This window comes from Rhinolophus sinicus, linkage group LG14, assembly GCF_036562045.2.
Source record: "Rhinolophus sinicus isolate RSC01 linkage group LG14, ASM3656204v1, whole genome shotgun sequence".
In the NCBI taxonomy this organism is placed as follows: Eukaryota; Metazoa; Chordata; class Mammalia; order Chiroptera; family Rhinolophidae; genus Rhinolophus; species Rhinolophus sinicus.
The window spans coordinates 45,565,043-45,582,441 of NC_133763.1; the positions used below are offsets into that span (position 1 = coordinate 45,565,043).

Here is a 17,399-nt window from a genome sequence, read left to right on the forward strand (position 1 = left end):
TTTTTTAAAAAAAACACTGAAGTTAATTAAGGCAGACATTTGTGAAGTCACTTGAGGAACCAGCTCCTATGCAACAGGGTAGTCATGGATTTGGGGAAGATATTTAGTCTATTAAGAAATCACCATCAGAACAAAAATTGCATGTATTATTTTTGGATTTTTATCGTTATAATTTTTCTTCTCCGAGAAACTTAAATCAACAGTGAAATCGATTATGTTCTTTTCCTCTAGAATGATCAATAACCACATTTTTCTGGCATTTATGGGAGTGCCAAGAAAATGTATACAAGTGGACACTTTGGTCAATGTTGCTCAAGCAGTAGTTTGCCATAATCAGAAGTGTCTGGATGCTGATGGTAATCACTTTGAGCACCTCTTGTAATTGCAGAAGTCAAACGTGACTTGTATTCATCTTTTGATGAATTATCGGTATATATTGAGTATTAGAATTTTAATACAGTTTTCCTTTCTTAAAATGTGTATACATTTTTTTGGCACCCTCTGTATTTGAGAATCATAGGTAAGCATCCTTTACACATTTATAAGGTTTTCTTGAGCAGTGATGCATGTGATTTTTTTGTCAGTTCTCTGTGAAATGAGAAAAATTAGATCAATGTACAGATTTTTTTAAAAAGAAGGCTACATTTATTCAAGATTTAGAGGACTTTTTTTTCTGACATTATGTACTTCCTGTTTAGGGATGTTAAAGGGAACTTCTTTTATAAAATTATGGTAATAGTGGATGGTAAAGTGACCACATTCAAGATTTCAGGACAGGAAAACAATTTAAAGCAAAAACTTGCATAAAGAATAATTATTAACAAAATAATGTAAATAAGATTTAGTCCTAGACCTCTACAATCCAAAACTTTTTATTCATTAACAGTCCCCCAAACAGTGAAAGTACATTATATGAATAAATAGTATAAGAATAACAATTATGTAATAAAATGTTAGAATTTAAATAAGAATAATGGAGAAGTTTTGTATAATGCTTCCCTTTAAAATGTCAACATTGCACTTAATGGAAGAATTATGTAGATATGCTAAGCTGCTGCACTAAAAGTAATCACCATAACATTTTAGCTCTGGGAAACAGCCAGAGGGAAGGGTGAAGCAAAAGAATATTTTTAATTAAACTTAAATTAGATCTTGATGAAAACCAGTTGTACTTAGAATAAAATCTCAACTCTCTTGCCATGACCTACAAGGCTGGAAATGACCTAGTCTTTACCAAGTCTCTAACCCCTGGTTCACTGGAATTCAGTTCCACTGCCATTTTGGTTCCTCCAACATTGCAAATTTGTTCCTTCTTCAGAACACTTGCATTTACTAATGCCTCTGTCTGGAATTTTCTTTCCCCAAATCATCATATAATTAGCATTTTCTCAGCATTTCAGGTTTCAGCTCAAATATTACCAACTCACAAAGATCTTTTCTAAAGTAAAAGTACCCATTACCATTACTTTCCTTAACATTAGTTTTATTGCCTTTGTAACATGTATTGCTACTGAAAATTAACACATTAATGAATTTAATTGTTGCCTTTCTTCCTATTAGTGTAAGCTTCAGTTCTCTGATTCATCATTGTATCCCCTAAACCTAGGTCCGTGACTGACATAATAGTAAGTACTTAATAAATAGTCATTGAATGAATGAATTACACTTATATAATTAAATCTAGGGCACTATTGATTGCATGATACATTATTGATGCACCAGCAAGAAGAAAATATGTTGCCATTTTCACTGACATAATAGTTTTTATTACTTAGAATTTTTATATTAAGAGCTCTTTTAAACTTATTTAGACCTAGATTTTTTTATCATGTGTCACTCTCATGTGTATATAAAGTAAAAAAAAAAAAAAAATAAGCAAAGTTAATTGGTTAAGATATTCCTAAAACTACTTCACAAAGTCCAAGTCTTCTGAATCTCTGTCCTTTTAGTAATAAATTTGACTATATTTTTTAAATTCCATTTATTAAGAGGCAGCATAAAAATATTTTAAGAATCAATAGACCAGGGGTGGCTGGATGGCTTAGTTGGTTAGAGCGCGGGCTCTCAACAACAAGGTTGTCAGTTCAATTCCCTCATGGGATGGTGGGCTGCGCCCCCTGCAACTAAAGATTGAAAACGGTTACTGGACTTGGAACTGAGCTGTGCCCTCCACAACTAGATTGAAGGACAATGACTTGGAGCTGATGGGCCCTGGAAAAACACACTGTTCCCCAATATTCCCCAATAAATTTTTTAAAAAATCAATAGACCAGAATATATATTTGCAACATATAAAACTGACAATACATTAATATCATGAATATATATTAATATATATCGGTAAGAAAAAGTAAAAGGAAAAAAGGCAGAATGACTTAAATGTCTATACTTAAAAAAAAAAAAAAAACCTGTACAGGGAAATAAACATTTGAAATTATGCTCAGCCTCATTAGTAATCAGGAATGCATATTTGTTTTGAGATAATTTTAGACTTACAAAAGAACTGGAAAAATAGTATAGAAAGTGCCCATAAACTCTTCACCCAGTTTCCTATTATGTTTAACCACAGAATAATTTTCAAAACTAGAAAATTAACTTGGACATAGTCATAACTAAACTGCAAAACTAATTTGTTTTACTCCATTTCTCTTCCAGAGCCAAATCTAGGATTCCACCTTGCACTTAGTTGTGTCTCCTTAATCTCCTTCATTCCATGACAGTTCCTCAGTCTTTCCTTGTCTTTCATGACCTGGATGCTTTGGAATACTATTGGTAAGTTATTTTGTAAACATTCTTCCGTTTGGGTTTGGCTTATGTTACCCTTGATTAGATTATGTATTATTAGGAAGAATGCTACAGAGTGATATACCCTTCACATTACATGCTTTCAGGGGGTATATGATGTTGAAGTGTATTATTAGTGATGTTTACTGTCAATGTCAGAATGTCCAAACGTGCAGATAATTTTTATAAAAATGTATTTAAGTCTAACAGGATACGCCTGGAAGCAAAATCTCAACAGACTGAGAAAAACGCTTCTCAGAATGGCAGTTTGCCGCTCCTTTTATGCATTTGGAGTTAAGGAGGGAAGAGGGCCTGAAGGTGGGAGAAAGCAAGGCAGAAATGGGATGACAGGGTAGTGCTCTCTGGATGGTGGTTACTTCTGAAAAGAGGCATTATAAAGGTTTGTTAACCTAGATGCACCGGCACAGTGGACAGGCCTTGCTTAAGGCAAAGATGTGCCCTTTACTAAAGAAGCTAAGGGCCTGGGGCGTGACTACCCTCTACAACCTGCCTAGTTAGGCATCTATGATCAGATCACCCTGTGAGGTTACTTTCCATAGAACCCCCCACCCCCACCTCTTTTTTTTTTTGGTCCACATTACCGTAATCAATTGGTTAAAGTGCTGTCTACCTGGATTCTTCATAGTAAAATTATTCTTTTTCTCTTTATAATTACTAAATTTGGGGGGAGGGAGATACTTTGGGACCATACTTGATTGAATAGTGTCCTCTCAAAATTCATGTCTAGCCAGAACCTCAGAATGCGACTTAATTTGGAAATAGGGACTTTGCAGATATAATCAAGTTAAAATGAAGTCATACTGGATTAAACGACTAGTGCCCTTCGAATAGGGAAATTTAGACACAGAGACATACGGGAGAGCACTGTGTGGAGACCGAGGCACAGATCGCACTGGTGCATCTAGAAGTCCAGGAATGCCAAGAAATGCCAAAAGCTAGAAGAGGGGCATGGAATGGTTCCTCCCTCTGAGCTCCCGGAAGGAACCGACTTTGCCAACACCTTGAAGTCAGACTCTAGCCTCCAGAACCATGAGAGAATAAGTTTGAAGCCATCCAGTTTGTGGTGATTTGTTACTGTAACTCTAGGAAATGAACAGAGACTAAGTTAATATCCTCTTTCTGCTTAAACTTGAGTACACTAATTTTAGCATACGTGGGTGGATGTCTTGTTGTCTCATAGATGTGCAGGTTATTTTCCACACAATTATTCTTAGCCACCAATAATACTGGTCATGCAGCATTTGCTAAGAGTGCTTCATTGTTGTCTCCAGGATTTTATTCCAAGCTGCTGAAAGCCACTATGGCAGGCAGCATTCTGAGATGGCCACCAGGATTCCCACCTGGTGTGCATGCCTTGTGTAATCCCCTTCTCTTGAGCATGGGCTGGAACTGGGGGTATTAGAGAATATCACTCTTATCTCATCTGTGGCAAAAGGGATAACTGCAAATGTATTTAAGACCTCTAATCAGTTGGGTTAATCAGGGAGATTATTCTGGTTGGGCTTCGCCGTATCAGTTGAGCTCTTAAAAAGGAGTCTAAAGGTAGGAGACATGGGAAGTCAGAGACGTGATCTCCCATTGGCCTTGAAGGCCTGTGAGTTCTATACCCATATGGAAATGAATTTTTAAAAAATTTTTATTGGGAAATATTGGAGAACAGTGTGTTTTTCCAGGATCCATCAGCTCCAAGTCAAGCCATTGTTTTTCACTCTAGCTGTGGAGGGCGCAGCTCACTGGCCCATGTGAGAATCGAACTGGCAACCTTGGTGTTATGAGCACCGTGCTCTAACCAACTGAGCCAACCAGCCGCTTCTGGAAATGAATTTTGCCAATAACCATGTGAGCCTGAGAGAGGGCCCAGAGACTCAGATGAACTGCTAGCCTCGGTTGACACCTTGATTTCAGCCTTGTGAGACCCTGAGAAAAGAACCCAGTTGAATCCTGTATGGACTTCTGACCTACAGACCTTTAAGATAATAAATGGGTGTTGCTTTAAACTGCTAAATTTGTGGTAATTCATTGTATAGAAATAGAAAACTATACTCCCAAGTTTTTATGCTGGCACTCTCTTGATTATGAGTTAATGAAAAGTTCACAGAAAACAGCAGAACTCTATTCCTTTCTCAAATGATCTGAAATATCAAGAGCTTACCTTTGCCATGCCATGCCACCAGGAATGCAAACCAATTTTGCTTATGCTTAGAATCAACCACACCACAATCCCTAAATGTATAAAACATGTCCCAATTTAAGAGATGTTAAAATATGAAATAAAAATGAATCCTGGGATCAGTGCAAAATTTACTTATGACAATTCCACATGTATTTATGGGAGGCTAGATGAAATGTTGAGTGAATTATGGTTCATTGAAGCTCTGAAGGTTCCGCCTCCTCTTTAGCATTCTTGGAGAATGACAACAAAACTGCATCCTCTGCTTGCCACTATGAATATTAGTGGATAATATGCCTTAATTCACTCTGAAAGTTGCCATGAGACAACTACAAGTGAAATAACAGCAAAATATGAAATATGACTACTTATGGGGAAGGGTCTAATATAAACGAGGTAGATGGAGAATTAAAAATTAGCAAGCCAGATATTAGCAAGAATTTTTTAAATGTATAATTTTGTATCTATGTATCCATTAATATACTGTATAGTCACAATGAAATATCGTACAGTCAATGAAAATGCATGAATAACAGCTATATACAACAAAACCAATCTTAGAAACATAATGTTGAGTAAAACAAAAATCAAATTCTTATAGACTGCATACAGTATACCATTTTCACAGAGCTCAAAAATGAATAGAACTGAAAAATGCCACTTCAGGGATATATATTTTAGGTCTTTTTACATGTGATAAAACTGTTAAAAAGAGCAGAGTTGGGCAGAGACAGGAGAGGAGCTCAGATAAATTCAGCATTGGGTAATGTTCTAATTCTTAAATTAGCTGGTGGGTTATGCTTGATAATTCATTTGCATGTCACATCCTTTTATAAGTGTCAAATATTACTTTAAACTGTAAGTGCAAAATTATGCATAAAGTGTTGACAAAATTTGTATTTGCATGGTTTAAATTATGCTTATTTTATCAGTCAGAGTTCTTAATTGGAAGCAATTTGGGTTGATTTTAACAAAAAGTGATTTTATTGAAAGAATAACAAGTAGGGGCGGCCAGGTGGCTCAGTTGGTTAGAGCGCGAGCTCTGAACGAAAGGGTTGCCGGTTCGATTCCAACATGGGTCAGTGAGCTGCACCCTCCACAACTAGATTGAAGACAACGAGCTGCCATGGAGCTTTCAGAGGGGTGGCCGAATGGCTCAGTTGGTTAGAGCACAAGCTCTCAACAAGGTTGTGGGTTCAATTCCCGCATGAGATTGTGGGCTGTGCCCCTTGCAACTAAAAATTGAAAACGGCGACTGGATTTGGAGCTGAGCTGCATCCTCCACAACCGATTGAGGACGACTTGGAGCTGATGGGCCCTAAAGAAACACTCTTTCCATCACCATATATATGATCCCCCTTACCCTCATTTCCCACCCCCCACCCCCCTTACCCTCTGGTAACCACTAAACTATTGTCTGTGTCTATGAGTTTCTGTTTCTCATTTGTTGTCTTGTTCTTTTGTTGTTTTTGGTTTATATACCATATATATGGTGATGGAAGGAGGATTGACTCTGGGTGGTGAACACACAATGGGATTTATAGATGATGTAATACAGAATTGTACACCTGAAATCTATGTAATTTTACTAACAATGTCACCCCAATAAATTAAAAAAAAACACTCTGTTCCCCAATATTCCCCAATAAAATTTTTTAAAATTACATATATATGTATATATATGTATGTGTGTATACACACACACACACACACACACACACACACACACATATAGAATAACAAGTAATCCTCAGGATGTCTGGGACAGAAAACCAGAATTAGAGGCTACATAGCCTCTAATCACTTCAGATAATTGCTTCAGTGAAGACCCCACTGTGTCCACTGGTGGGAAGACATTGCAGGTTATACCACTGATTTGGCTTACACTGGATACTGGATGTTGTCATTAAAGCCACTTTTGCTGCTCCTCTGGAGAACTGGATGTCGTAGCCAGCGTTGTAGGTCACCACCTTTACTCAAAGAATTCTGCATAGCTCTGTGCTTCTTTGTATCACTAACTTTAAAGTTTGAGGCAGATGCAGCTTTCCTAGCTGCAAAAGAGGCTGGGAAAACAAGTATACAACACTTCCAAATTTTTTAGGAGGAATTTCCTCAACACGGCAGTTAGGATATTGGGCAGCCAAAGAAATGACAGATGTCTGCCACAGCCCATTCTTTTGGCTATTCAATATAACACACTCCTTCAGCTAACGCTTTCACTTGTTAAAAACTCAGTGTAAAAGGACTTGTGTCAGACATTGTTAGTTGCTTTCTCAATACTCTTTCCTCTTTACTAATAATAGAACACTGGTTTTATTCGGGCAGATATGTACCCAGCCTCCTTTACAACAAGAAGTGACCATTTAACAGGCTAGGCAAGAGACAAGGGGAAATCTGTCTAGAATTTCTGGGAAAGGTTTGCTTTTCCTCCTAAAAGAGGTTACATATAGCAGACGCAGGCCATGTCACATGTTTTCTGCCTTCAACATGGATATGACATCTAGCACAGCAACCTTCTTGCAACCACAAGGAAATAACATGAAGGATGAAAAACAACATGCTGTGGAAGCAGAGTTGTAAGACAGGACTGCACTTTCCGATACATAATTAGGACGACTGATTAAGCATTGTTCTTTTCAGTTGTATGCACACATACTCTCAGCTACACCATTTCAGAAAACAGATGAAAATTATGTGTCATTAGTTAGGACTCCATTTATTGAATTTGTGTTTTCACATATGGGCTGTGGTGTTTCTTTTGCACTAGTAGTGAAAATAGGTTAATCAAAAACAACTTGAACTCTGAACAGTACTTGGCATTTAAAGGCATCTTAACTTAGTAGTTATGTTTGAGTCTGGCTGGGTTTGAATCTTGTCCAAAGTGGAACCCCGTTTAGACAAATAACATAACTTCCTTGTGCCTGAGTATTTATAACATGAGGTGCAGTTGAAATAGAGATCATATAATGACTAGAAAGCACCAAACGTTCTAGTTCTTCTCGTACCCATTTGTTATCTCTCAAGCTTATATAGTCCCACCTCTCTATCCTATATATCTTTATATTGGATTCATCACACTGCATTGTATACTTGTTTTGTATGTATACTTATGTGTATACTTGTTTGTCCCTTTTACTATATTTTTCTTTGAAAATAGTGTCAATGCTTCCCCTCCACCCTTTTTCCATTCTTAACTCCAAATGAAGTGCCTGGTATATAGACTAGACAGTCTCAAACTAGTGTCCTTAGAAGTTATCTGGGACGATTAATAAAATACAAATTCTTGGATCCCATTTCCAAACTTCTATTTCAGTAGGTCAGTGAACCACATTTTAAGTAACACTGAAATAGACCTCTAATGTTTGAGTCAAATTACGCCTAAGGTATTATTATAAATTCAAGGTAATAAAGGTAAATATCAATAATACTTAAGCATTTTACGAAATACTTCCAAACTTCATTTTAATTTTATAATTTGATTTGAATCATATAATTTATGACTTCTAATCATGAGGAAATCCCTAAAACCATTTCAGAAACTATTTATAGGGCCGGCCTGGTGGCTCAGGCAGTTGGAGCTCCGTGCTCCTAACTCCGAAGACTGCCAGTTCGATTCCCACATGGGCCAGTGGGCTCTCAACCACAAGGTTGCCAGTTCAACAACTCGAGTCCCACAAGGGATGGTGGGCTGCGCCCCCTGCAACCAGTAATAGCAACTGGACTTGGAGCTGAGCTGCGCCCTCCACAACTAAGATTGAAAGGACAACTTGACTTGGAAAAGAGTCCTGGAAGTACACACTGTTCCCCAATAAAGTCCTGTTCCCCTTCCCCAATTAAAAAAAAATAAAGAAAGAAAACTATTTATAGTGTTACACTGCTGACTACACTGTGATTATAAAATATTTATGAAAACTTGTCGGCTTGACAGGTTGCTTACACATGTGAAACATAAACCTTTGCATTTCCTATTAGACTCATTACTGAGTAAAATTAGCTGGTATTCTCAAAATCAGATTTTTATTAGAAAAGTTTGTCCTAAGATTTTGCAAAGTTCTTTCATCTACCGCAAAAGAAACTTCAATATTCACGCAAGTCAAAAACATTCCTTCCCCTCTTCAATTTTTTAACACATTATCTTCCTCGCATTAACACCAGTCAGAAGTTATATCATGGAGGGTGCTGAGAGCTCTTCAGACTCGTACTTCCAGCTCTTGATTGCCAAGGGGAAAACAACGTACAGATTTATCCTGATGTCTGAGACATAAAGAATTTTATAAACAACTCAAAGGAACATAAGGCAGATAAAGGGACACCATGTTATACTTTAATGGGCCATCTGATTATCAATTTCACTGAAAACTGGCCATGGCAGCTGACAAATGGTGTAGGGTACCTTGGAATGTGGGACATATGGTGGCACTTAGGGCATATACTTCAAGGCAAATGGGTAGGCTAAAAGTTTACTTACTCTTGAGAAATGAGATAAAAATGCCCACACTTGGGGGTAGAAGTATTTTTCAAATTCTATGCAGGACTTTGAATAGAAATTTGACAAATTCCAAAATGACATATACCTATTCATTAAAGCCCACCATTGTAGGCAAAGTCCGATAGTATTAGTAGGATCAGATGCTTTTAGGATATCTTGGAGAGATTGTGTTGTTTTAATTGGAGTTAATTTTTTATGGCAGGACCAAAAAAATTTTTACATCATACAAAAACTCTTTAATACTGTGTCTCTTCCAATATTAGAAAATATTGACAGGTTGGCATTCATTTTTCAGTTTCATTATTTGTTATTTTGGGTGAACCTAAATTGATAGCACAACATGAGGTAACTTGTAAATTTGAAATGTGAGTCAACTCAGTTGGGGCAATGAGTTGCTCAGTGAGCCTAGTTGACCACTAAGCATTTGGATCTCAACACTGCTTTGTTGCCTACACAGCACTATGAATGTAGTAACTTTCTTTTTTTTTTTTCATGTTTCTTTTTTTATTTATTTATTGGGGTGACAATTGTTAGTAAAATTACATAGATTTCGGGTGTACAATTCTGTATTCCATCATCTATAAATCCCATTGTGTGTTCACCACCCAGTCAGTTCTCCTTCCATCACCATATATTTGATCCCCTTTACCCTCATCTCCCACTCAGTAACTTTCGTTAAGTGATAAAACTCTGCTTCCTTGTGAAAAATAGATCTAAAAGGAAGCTAACTACTGGTACTACTAGTAATGAAAGATATCCAAGTTCTTAACTATAAAATAGAAGTTATATATAAATAGTAGAATGTAGTACCTAAGAACTATGATGTGAATAAACCTATCATATGCTCTTTGCATTTGGTGAATTACCCAAGATAAAGATTGCCTAGTAAGACAAAATTGAAAAATTGGTTACTAATATCAAATAGAACAGATAAAAGCTACTTTTAACATTTCAACTAAGAGTGCACGTGTGTATGCATGAGACAAATTTCTCAGCATCCTTTGAATACGATGACTATAGTACTACCAGAAAAAAACAGCTGAGTTATTTTCAAGTATGTTTCCTGGGGACTAGCAGTAGGTTCTCTCAAATTAAGAGTAAAGACACGAGGCCATAAAGTGCCAACTCTTAGCACCAGAGAGACTACATGGAAGGTAAATGACATTACAAATCAGAGAATTTGCCATTGTAGTTCTGCAGACTTGTATTACCTTTCTCAAATGGTAAATAATCCAGGTTTATTCCAAATAGATTTAAAAAGGTAATCTCTTTTTAAAATTTTTTACAATTGCAATTTACACTCCTATATATAATCGAATCACTGCCTTATAATAAAATGCTCAGTTTCAGAGATGTGAAAAACCAAAATGAACTGAAAACACAGTTTATATAAATAGAGGTCCCAGACATGTAAGTCAAAAGTAGTCTCTCAGAGAAAGGAATGGTGAAAATCTGTGTGTATTTTCCCTAACACCCGAAAACTGTTCTGTGGACAGCCAATTTTGACCGCCAACTCTAAATTGCCACTGATTCCTTTGATCAACATGAAATCAAGTCTGAGGGAAGACAGTGAAAGAATACTACTCGAATAGAAAGACAGGAACTTCATTCCTTGATAAACAATCTCCGGCCATCAGTCAGAAGCTGAAGTTATTTGATAGCTTGGGAAGTAGTGTCCATTGAGTTCTCCTTCCTGACCTGAAGCGACTCACTGCTGATGGACAATAATTCTCGAAGTTCCTTATTTTCAAGCTGAAAAAAAAAAGTATATGTTTATTTCAGGTATTTTAACTGTCAAACTGCATCACAACACAGTGTTTTAGGCCAGGAACAGAAAGCATATTAATTGTAAAAGTTTTAAGAAAACAAAGAAACGAGAATTTCCTAAAACACTGCTTATTTATTCATCTAACAAACATTTACTGAGCAATTTTTAAATGCCACGTGTTAGGATTGCAAAGGTCCCACTCCACTGGAGGAATTCATGGCTTGTCATACTCCTCATGGTTCCCACAAGTTTTGCTACTGTTTCATCTATCTTTCAAATCCCTAATAATATTTTTCTTAGATGTCGTGCAGTTTTGGAGAAAGGAAGGAAGGCGAGAGAAGAAACTACTTACTGGCCACGTAACCGGGCACCATGTGTGTATCTCACACATACTACCTCACAACCATCCGTAGAGCAGGTACCACTACCTACAACCGTATCTCTTTAAGATGAAGACACTGTGCTGCATAAAAGTCCAAAAACTTGTCCAAACTCAGACAACTTGGATGTGGTATTGCAGGCTCTCAATCTAACGCCCATGTTTTTTCCACTTAAACTATCAAGTAAAATTTGTCTCACGTTTCCTTATGGCTGTTTCCATAACTGAGATTAAATCAGGGATAGTGGAGACAAGGTCATTCTATCATTTGAACTAACTCCTAATTCCTAATTGGGACCTTGTCACTCTCTCTGATTTCCAGATCGAGCAGTTTGCACTTTTCCTCCTTATTCTCTCTGCAGGAAATTCTGATAAACCATGGCATTTTTCAGGCTCCAACAAAAAAAGAGTTAGAGTCATTAAATCTTCTACCATATAAAGTGCTTCCTCCAGTACTTTGTATCTCTCTCCTAGCATTTATGTACCATTTCATATCATACAAATACACTAAGTCCTCACTTAACGTCATCAACAGGTACTGCGACTTTAAGCAAAACAGTGTATAAAGAAACCGATTTTACCAAAGGCTAATTGATATAAACAAGAGTTATATTCCTATAGTAGTGCATCAACGCTATAATAAAACAACATGGAACGAAACAAACTTATTTGATGGCCTGGTGTACTAGTCTTATTCCTTTCACTAGACTCTGAGCAGGGACCTTACCTTTTTCTCTCTAGTATTTCTCAAAGGACCCATGATACCATCTTGTAATAAGCAGCATTCAAACCAGCTATTATAATGTTTTTCCTCAACAATTTTATGGGCACACTAACACCCCAGGTCTTTCTTTGTAAATTATTTCTATTTTAATCAAAATAGTACATGAAAATAGCTTTTAAAAATCAAGACTACAGGGCTTATAAAATAAACAGTAGTTCCTTGCTTTGTTCACCGAAGGTAACCACTTTTAATACTTCTATCTATTTCTTTGATATTTACTTCTATAGTTTTAAATAATATCCCTGTACTGCTATTTCCTGATCATCAATTTTAGACATTATCTAGTGAATTTCCTTTTATGGCAGATGAGGGATTTTAGTTCACATGTAATCTGTCCCTTCCATTCTCTCTACCCTCTCGATCTGATAATATTTCAATTTCTAGCCAATACATAGTTGGCATTTTCATTGTTTGCCTCTGATTATATTTCCTTTTTTGAAAAGGGTATGGAGGAGGAGTTTTAATCTTAAATCATGAGCACATAGAAAACATCAATACACTGCAATGATAAGACAGTAATGGTATACCTTCCAGGCTCTATGAAAACTCCATGAAATACTGTGAATTCAAAACAGCAATAATCTTACCTCTAATTGGGCTAGTTTTTCCTGAATCTTACAAAATTGGTCATCATCCACCTGAACTGCTTTCCTCATCACTTCTCCCATTTCACAGATTCTGTCAATCTGACTCTCAATTTCCTGGGAAGATATTAACGCAAAAAAAGGTGAAAAAGTCATCTTTCCTACAGATAGGAAGTTCATGAGAACATGTGCAATACGATGTTAAAAAGTTCATTGAATTATGCTACAGGTTACACAGGAGTTTCACTGAGTCCTCAGAGGTGAAGCCAAGATAAATCTTATGGTATTCACAAATAAATTGTTTTCAAAAGATCAATTCTAGTCTAACCACCCATTGGATGTTGGACAATATCTCTTAACTGGCTGTTTAACTTAAATTAGAATATTGGCAAGCTCTGCATAGTCCAAAGTACTTTATTCTGTCTATGTACTTATCTCTTAGCAAGTCTTTCATGAGCTAAATTCTGTGTCCTTCAAGGTTCAAGTTTTCTCCTCTAGACTAAAGAAAATAAAGTTTATTTTTCTCTTCTAGATGAAAGCCATAAACATATTTAAAACATCCCTGTTCCCTAAGACTTTTGTTAAGTCAGTAAAATGTTTTCGGTAGAACCTAAGAAAACTTTTCATAAATTCCACTGTAGCAAATAGTGAGGCACCATTCTATTAATCCAGGATTAAATGATTTAGTACATGTGAATATACAATGACAGCTATGAAGCACTCTACAGACAGAAGAACAATTACTGGGTCTCCCAAATTAAGTTATGAACAACCAAAGTGTAGAAACTATACCACGTATGTATTTTTAAACCATATTTCTCTCTCTTAACGAGAGTGTGTTATGTAGTTCAGTTTAATAAAGGTTAACTGACTGCCTGCTATGTGCCAGGTACTATGTTAGGAATAAAAGATGAATTCATACTTCTTACAGCCAAGGAGTTTACAGTTTAGTGAAATGTGCAGTAATAACCAACTATTTACTCAACACCTTCAACACTAACTGGCATTATGTTTGGTGGAAGAGCTAAGCATTCATTAACATCCTTCCTTCTATTCATATCGTGACAAAGCTATAGCAAAATCAACAGCGAATGTAATAAACATGAAAGGAAAACACACTAACTTTTCTTCAGAAACAGGCACACAATCAAAAACAATTCCAAGACTTCAATTTTCAGTTCACTGAGAATTTACTCCTCAAAGTGACTTACTGCAGAGTGAGACTGGTGAGCTTTCAGGACTGGTTCAGCATCCATAGCTTTTTTAGCAACCATTAATTGTAACATCTGTTTCCGGTACTTGCTCATGATGAGTTCCAAAGCATCCTGGTGTTCCTCCAAGGAAACCCATAGCTCTGTATCAAAAAATGAAATAACTTGGCAGTGATGCCTGAAAGATAGCTCTCAAAGCCAAGCCAAGTTCTTACCAGTTGGAATTTTATGGCACTCCATGAGCTGTTGTTACTCCAAAGTTGTAAATCAGTGTTCAGGTCCACAAAACTCAACAGTTAAGGTCTATGTGAAACAAAACTTTCTAGGCAGAGGCAGCACAGTTTGGTAGAAACATGGGATATAGAATCAGAAGGCATGGGCCTGAGTTCAGTTCTGTGAGTTACTAGCTTAATGCTCTTAAGGAAATCACTTAATCTCTTTGAACCTATTTCTTATCTGCATTGTAATAATACCAGCTTGTTTTAACTCAAAATGAAGATATAAGAATACAATGGGATAACCTATGTGGAAACCCTCTGTAAACGAGTATACAAATGACTAGTCACAATATCATTAATAATGTACTCATCCAGATCAAGAATACATACCCTAAAGTAAAAAAGTCAGCTCTCCCACCTTGCACAAGAACATTAAAAATACCTTCGATCTTAATTTTAGTATTTATTTCAATTAATATTTAAACATTGAATTTTAATCCCTTGAGGATATTAATTCTTTTGTGGTGCAAGCCTCCAACTGGGGAGGCCTAAATAAGCCACCCAACAATTCAGCTCTACTAAGTAGCACCTCTTTGATAAGCTGCCTACAAATAAAATGAGTTGGACAACCTTGAAAAGAGTAATGTAACAAACTTTATTGTTACTGGGCCAGCACAGGGTAACGCTCTTATTAAAAGTAGTAACCTGGAAGTACATAACAGCGTGTGCACCTTTGTGAACAGTTTGGCAGGTTTGCAAGAACTTTTGAATTATTACCGGGTATAACAAAATCATAGTAACTCCACAAAAAGGACGGACTAACCTCTGTTTTCCTGCTGCAAGTCTCTAATCTGTGTATTCTCTTGGGACAGCAGAATGTGAGGTTTGTATTTGGACATGTCCTTTATATCGGATGCATCCTCTTGATACTGGACAAACAGAGACAGACGAAGCGCGCCGTAAACAGAACAGCCGCAGACGCAGGAACCTAAGAGGCAGGAGTCAGGGCTCCAAGCGCAGCATTCTCATCCCCGACCCCGCAGAAAGGTCTCAGCGCCGCCCTCTGAGACCAGCATAAATTCCAGGCCAAGTTCCCACTTGACCTCGCCTTCCACCTGTCAAGTGCCCAGAAGCTGAGAACCCGGACCCCCCGCCACCCTCTGCCTGACCTGGTCCGGAAGCGCTGTGCCCGCCTCCCGCATAGCGGCGACCCGCCGGTGCAGCGCCGCCGACTGATCCACCAGCGACTCGGCGGCCGCATCGTGCTCCCGCAGCCTCTCCAGCAGCGTCTTAGCGTCTGTCAGGATCTTCTCGATGGTGCAGCTCATAGCGGCCGCAGGACCACGGCTCCAGCACGGCTCACCTAAGCGAAGCGCTCGGATCCTCCCCGAGCCTGGCTCAGCGTCAATGACGTCACTTCCGGGTACGCTTAAAAGGCGCCCGGGCAGCCATGCTATGCGCCTGCGCGGTGGCATCCTCGTCCTCCAAGAACCCGCTTTCATCAGTGGCTTCCCTGCGGCCTGCCCTTGCCACGCCCTTGGTTTCCTGTTCCCACAGCCTGGTGGTTGAGTTTTAGCTGGGCGGTCCCAGTTTCTGCTTTCCCTATTGGCCCTTTTGATAGATGTGGATTGTTATTAAGTCATCTTTCTTTTTTTTTTTTTCCCATTTAGTTTTTGAAAATCGTGGTAGAATACACCTAAAATTTATCATCTTAACCATTTTTTAAATGTACAGCTCAACAGTATTAACTGTATTCACCATGTGCCACTATCACCACCATCTATTTATCTCCAGAAATCTTTTCCTCTTGCAAAATTGAAACTCTGTAGCCATTAAACATTAACTCCCTATTTGGCCCTCCTCTCAACCCCTGGCAATCTTTATTCTACTTTGTGTCTCTACGAATTTGACTACTTTGGGTACCTCATGTAAGTGGAAACATACAAATCACATTTGTCATTTTGTGACTGGCTTATTTCACTTAGCATAATGGCCTCAAGGTTCATCCATCCACATCACAAAACAATTTCCTTTATTTTTAAGGCTGAATATATCTATCTCACATTTTGTTTATTCATCCATTGATAGATATTTGGGTTGCTTCCACATTTTGGCTGCTGTGAATAATGCTATTATGAACATGGGCGTACAAATATCTGTTTGAGTCCCTGCTTTCAATTCTTTTGGGTGTGTACACAGAAGTGGAATTGTTGGGTCATGTGATAATTCTTACTTTAAAAATTTTGAGGAATGACCATAATGTTTTCCACAGTGGCTGCACCATTTGACATTTTCACCAACAATGCTTAATGGTTCCAATTTCTCCACATCCTTGCTATTTTCTGTTTTTTCTCCGCACTATTTTCTGTTTTTTTTTTGTTATTGTTGTTTGATAGTCATCTTAATGGGTGTGAGATGGAGTCATTGTTTTCTGTTTGCCTATATTTTCTATTTTAATTCAATTAATAACTTGAGGATAAATTTAACCAGAAGAGCAATGACTTTTGTGCTGCTTGTTATAATGGTTTATGAGTTTACCTTGTCAAGCTTGCACATCAAACTTTGTTTTTTTTCATACATTACTTTAGTAAATATTTTTGGAGAGACTTCTTCTTTTCAGGCCCTGTTTAGTGTCTGGAAATACAGCATAATCTTTGCTTCTAAACCTATTCCTTCTCCTGTTTCAGTAAAGAGCACATTTATACACCTATTTGCTCAAAACAGAATCCTGGAAGTCATCCCTTACTCTTCCTACTAATTCTTTACACTAATCAGTTACCAAAGCAACCTATCTCTTTTATATCTTTGGGAGATATTTCCTTCTTTGTATTTTCACTGCTACTCACCCAGATAAAGCAACAGTCTTCCAGCTGGTCTTCTCCCCACCTCAAGTCATCTGCACAGCTCTACCACAACCCCTTGCTGCCCTTTCAGTGGTAGGCAATTATCTTTCTAAGTACCACCCACTTTAAGACTGAGAGCAAGACTGTT

The 17,399-nt window shown here is 37.5% G+C and overlaps 2 protein-coding genes across 3 annotated transcripts in view; one reads left to right on the forward strand and one right to left on the reverse strand.

Moving 5' to 3' along the window:
- The window catches only part of LOC109446690 (bile acid receptor), a 55,528-nt gene that overhangs the window by 2,026 nt on the left and 36,103 nt on the right, over nucleotides 1–17,399 (forward strand). For both annotated transcript variants that reach the window (XM_074319063.1, XM_074319064.1), the window contains exon 2: nucleotides 2,656–2,772. The gene's annotated coding sequence lies outside the window, so the exon portion shown is untranslated. The remainder of the gene's footprint in view (nucleotides 1–2,655; nucleotides 2,773–17,399) is intronic.
- On the reverse strand, nucleotides 8,971–15,823 carry SIKE1 (suppressor of IKBKE 1). The gene is made up of 5 exons (XM_019730351.2): nucleotides 15,578–15,823; nucleotides 15,232–15,337; nucleotides 14,191–14,333; nucleotides 12,983–13,096; nucleotides 8,971–11,216 (listed from the first exon to the last, which is right to left on the reverse strand). Exons 1-5 carry the CDS (start codon nucleotides 15,734–15,736, stop codon nucleotides 11,115–11,117), a joined length of 624 nt encoding a protein of 207 aa, XP_019585910.2. The 5' UTR covers nucleotides 15,737–15,823; the 3' UTR covers nucleotides 8,971–11,114.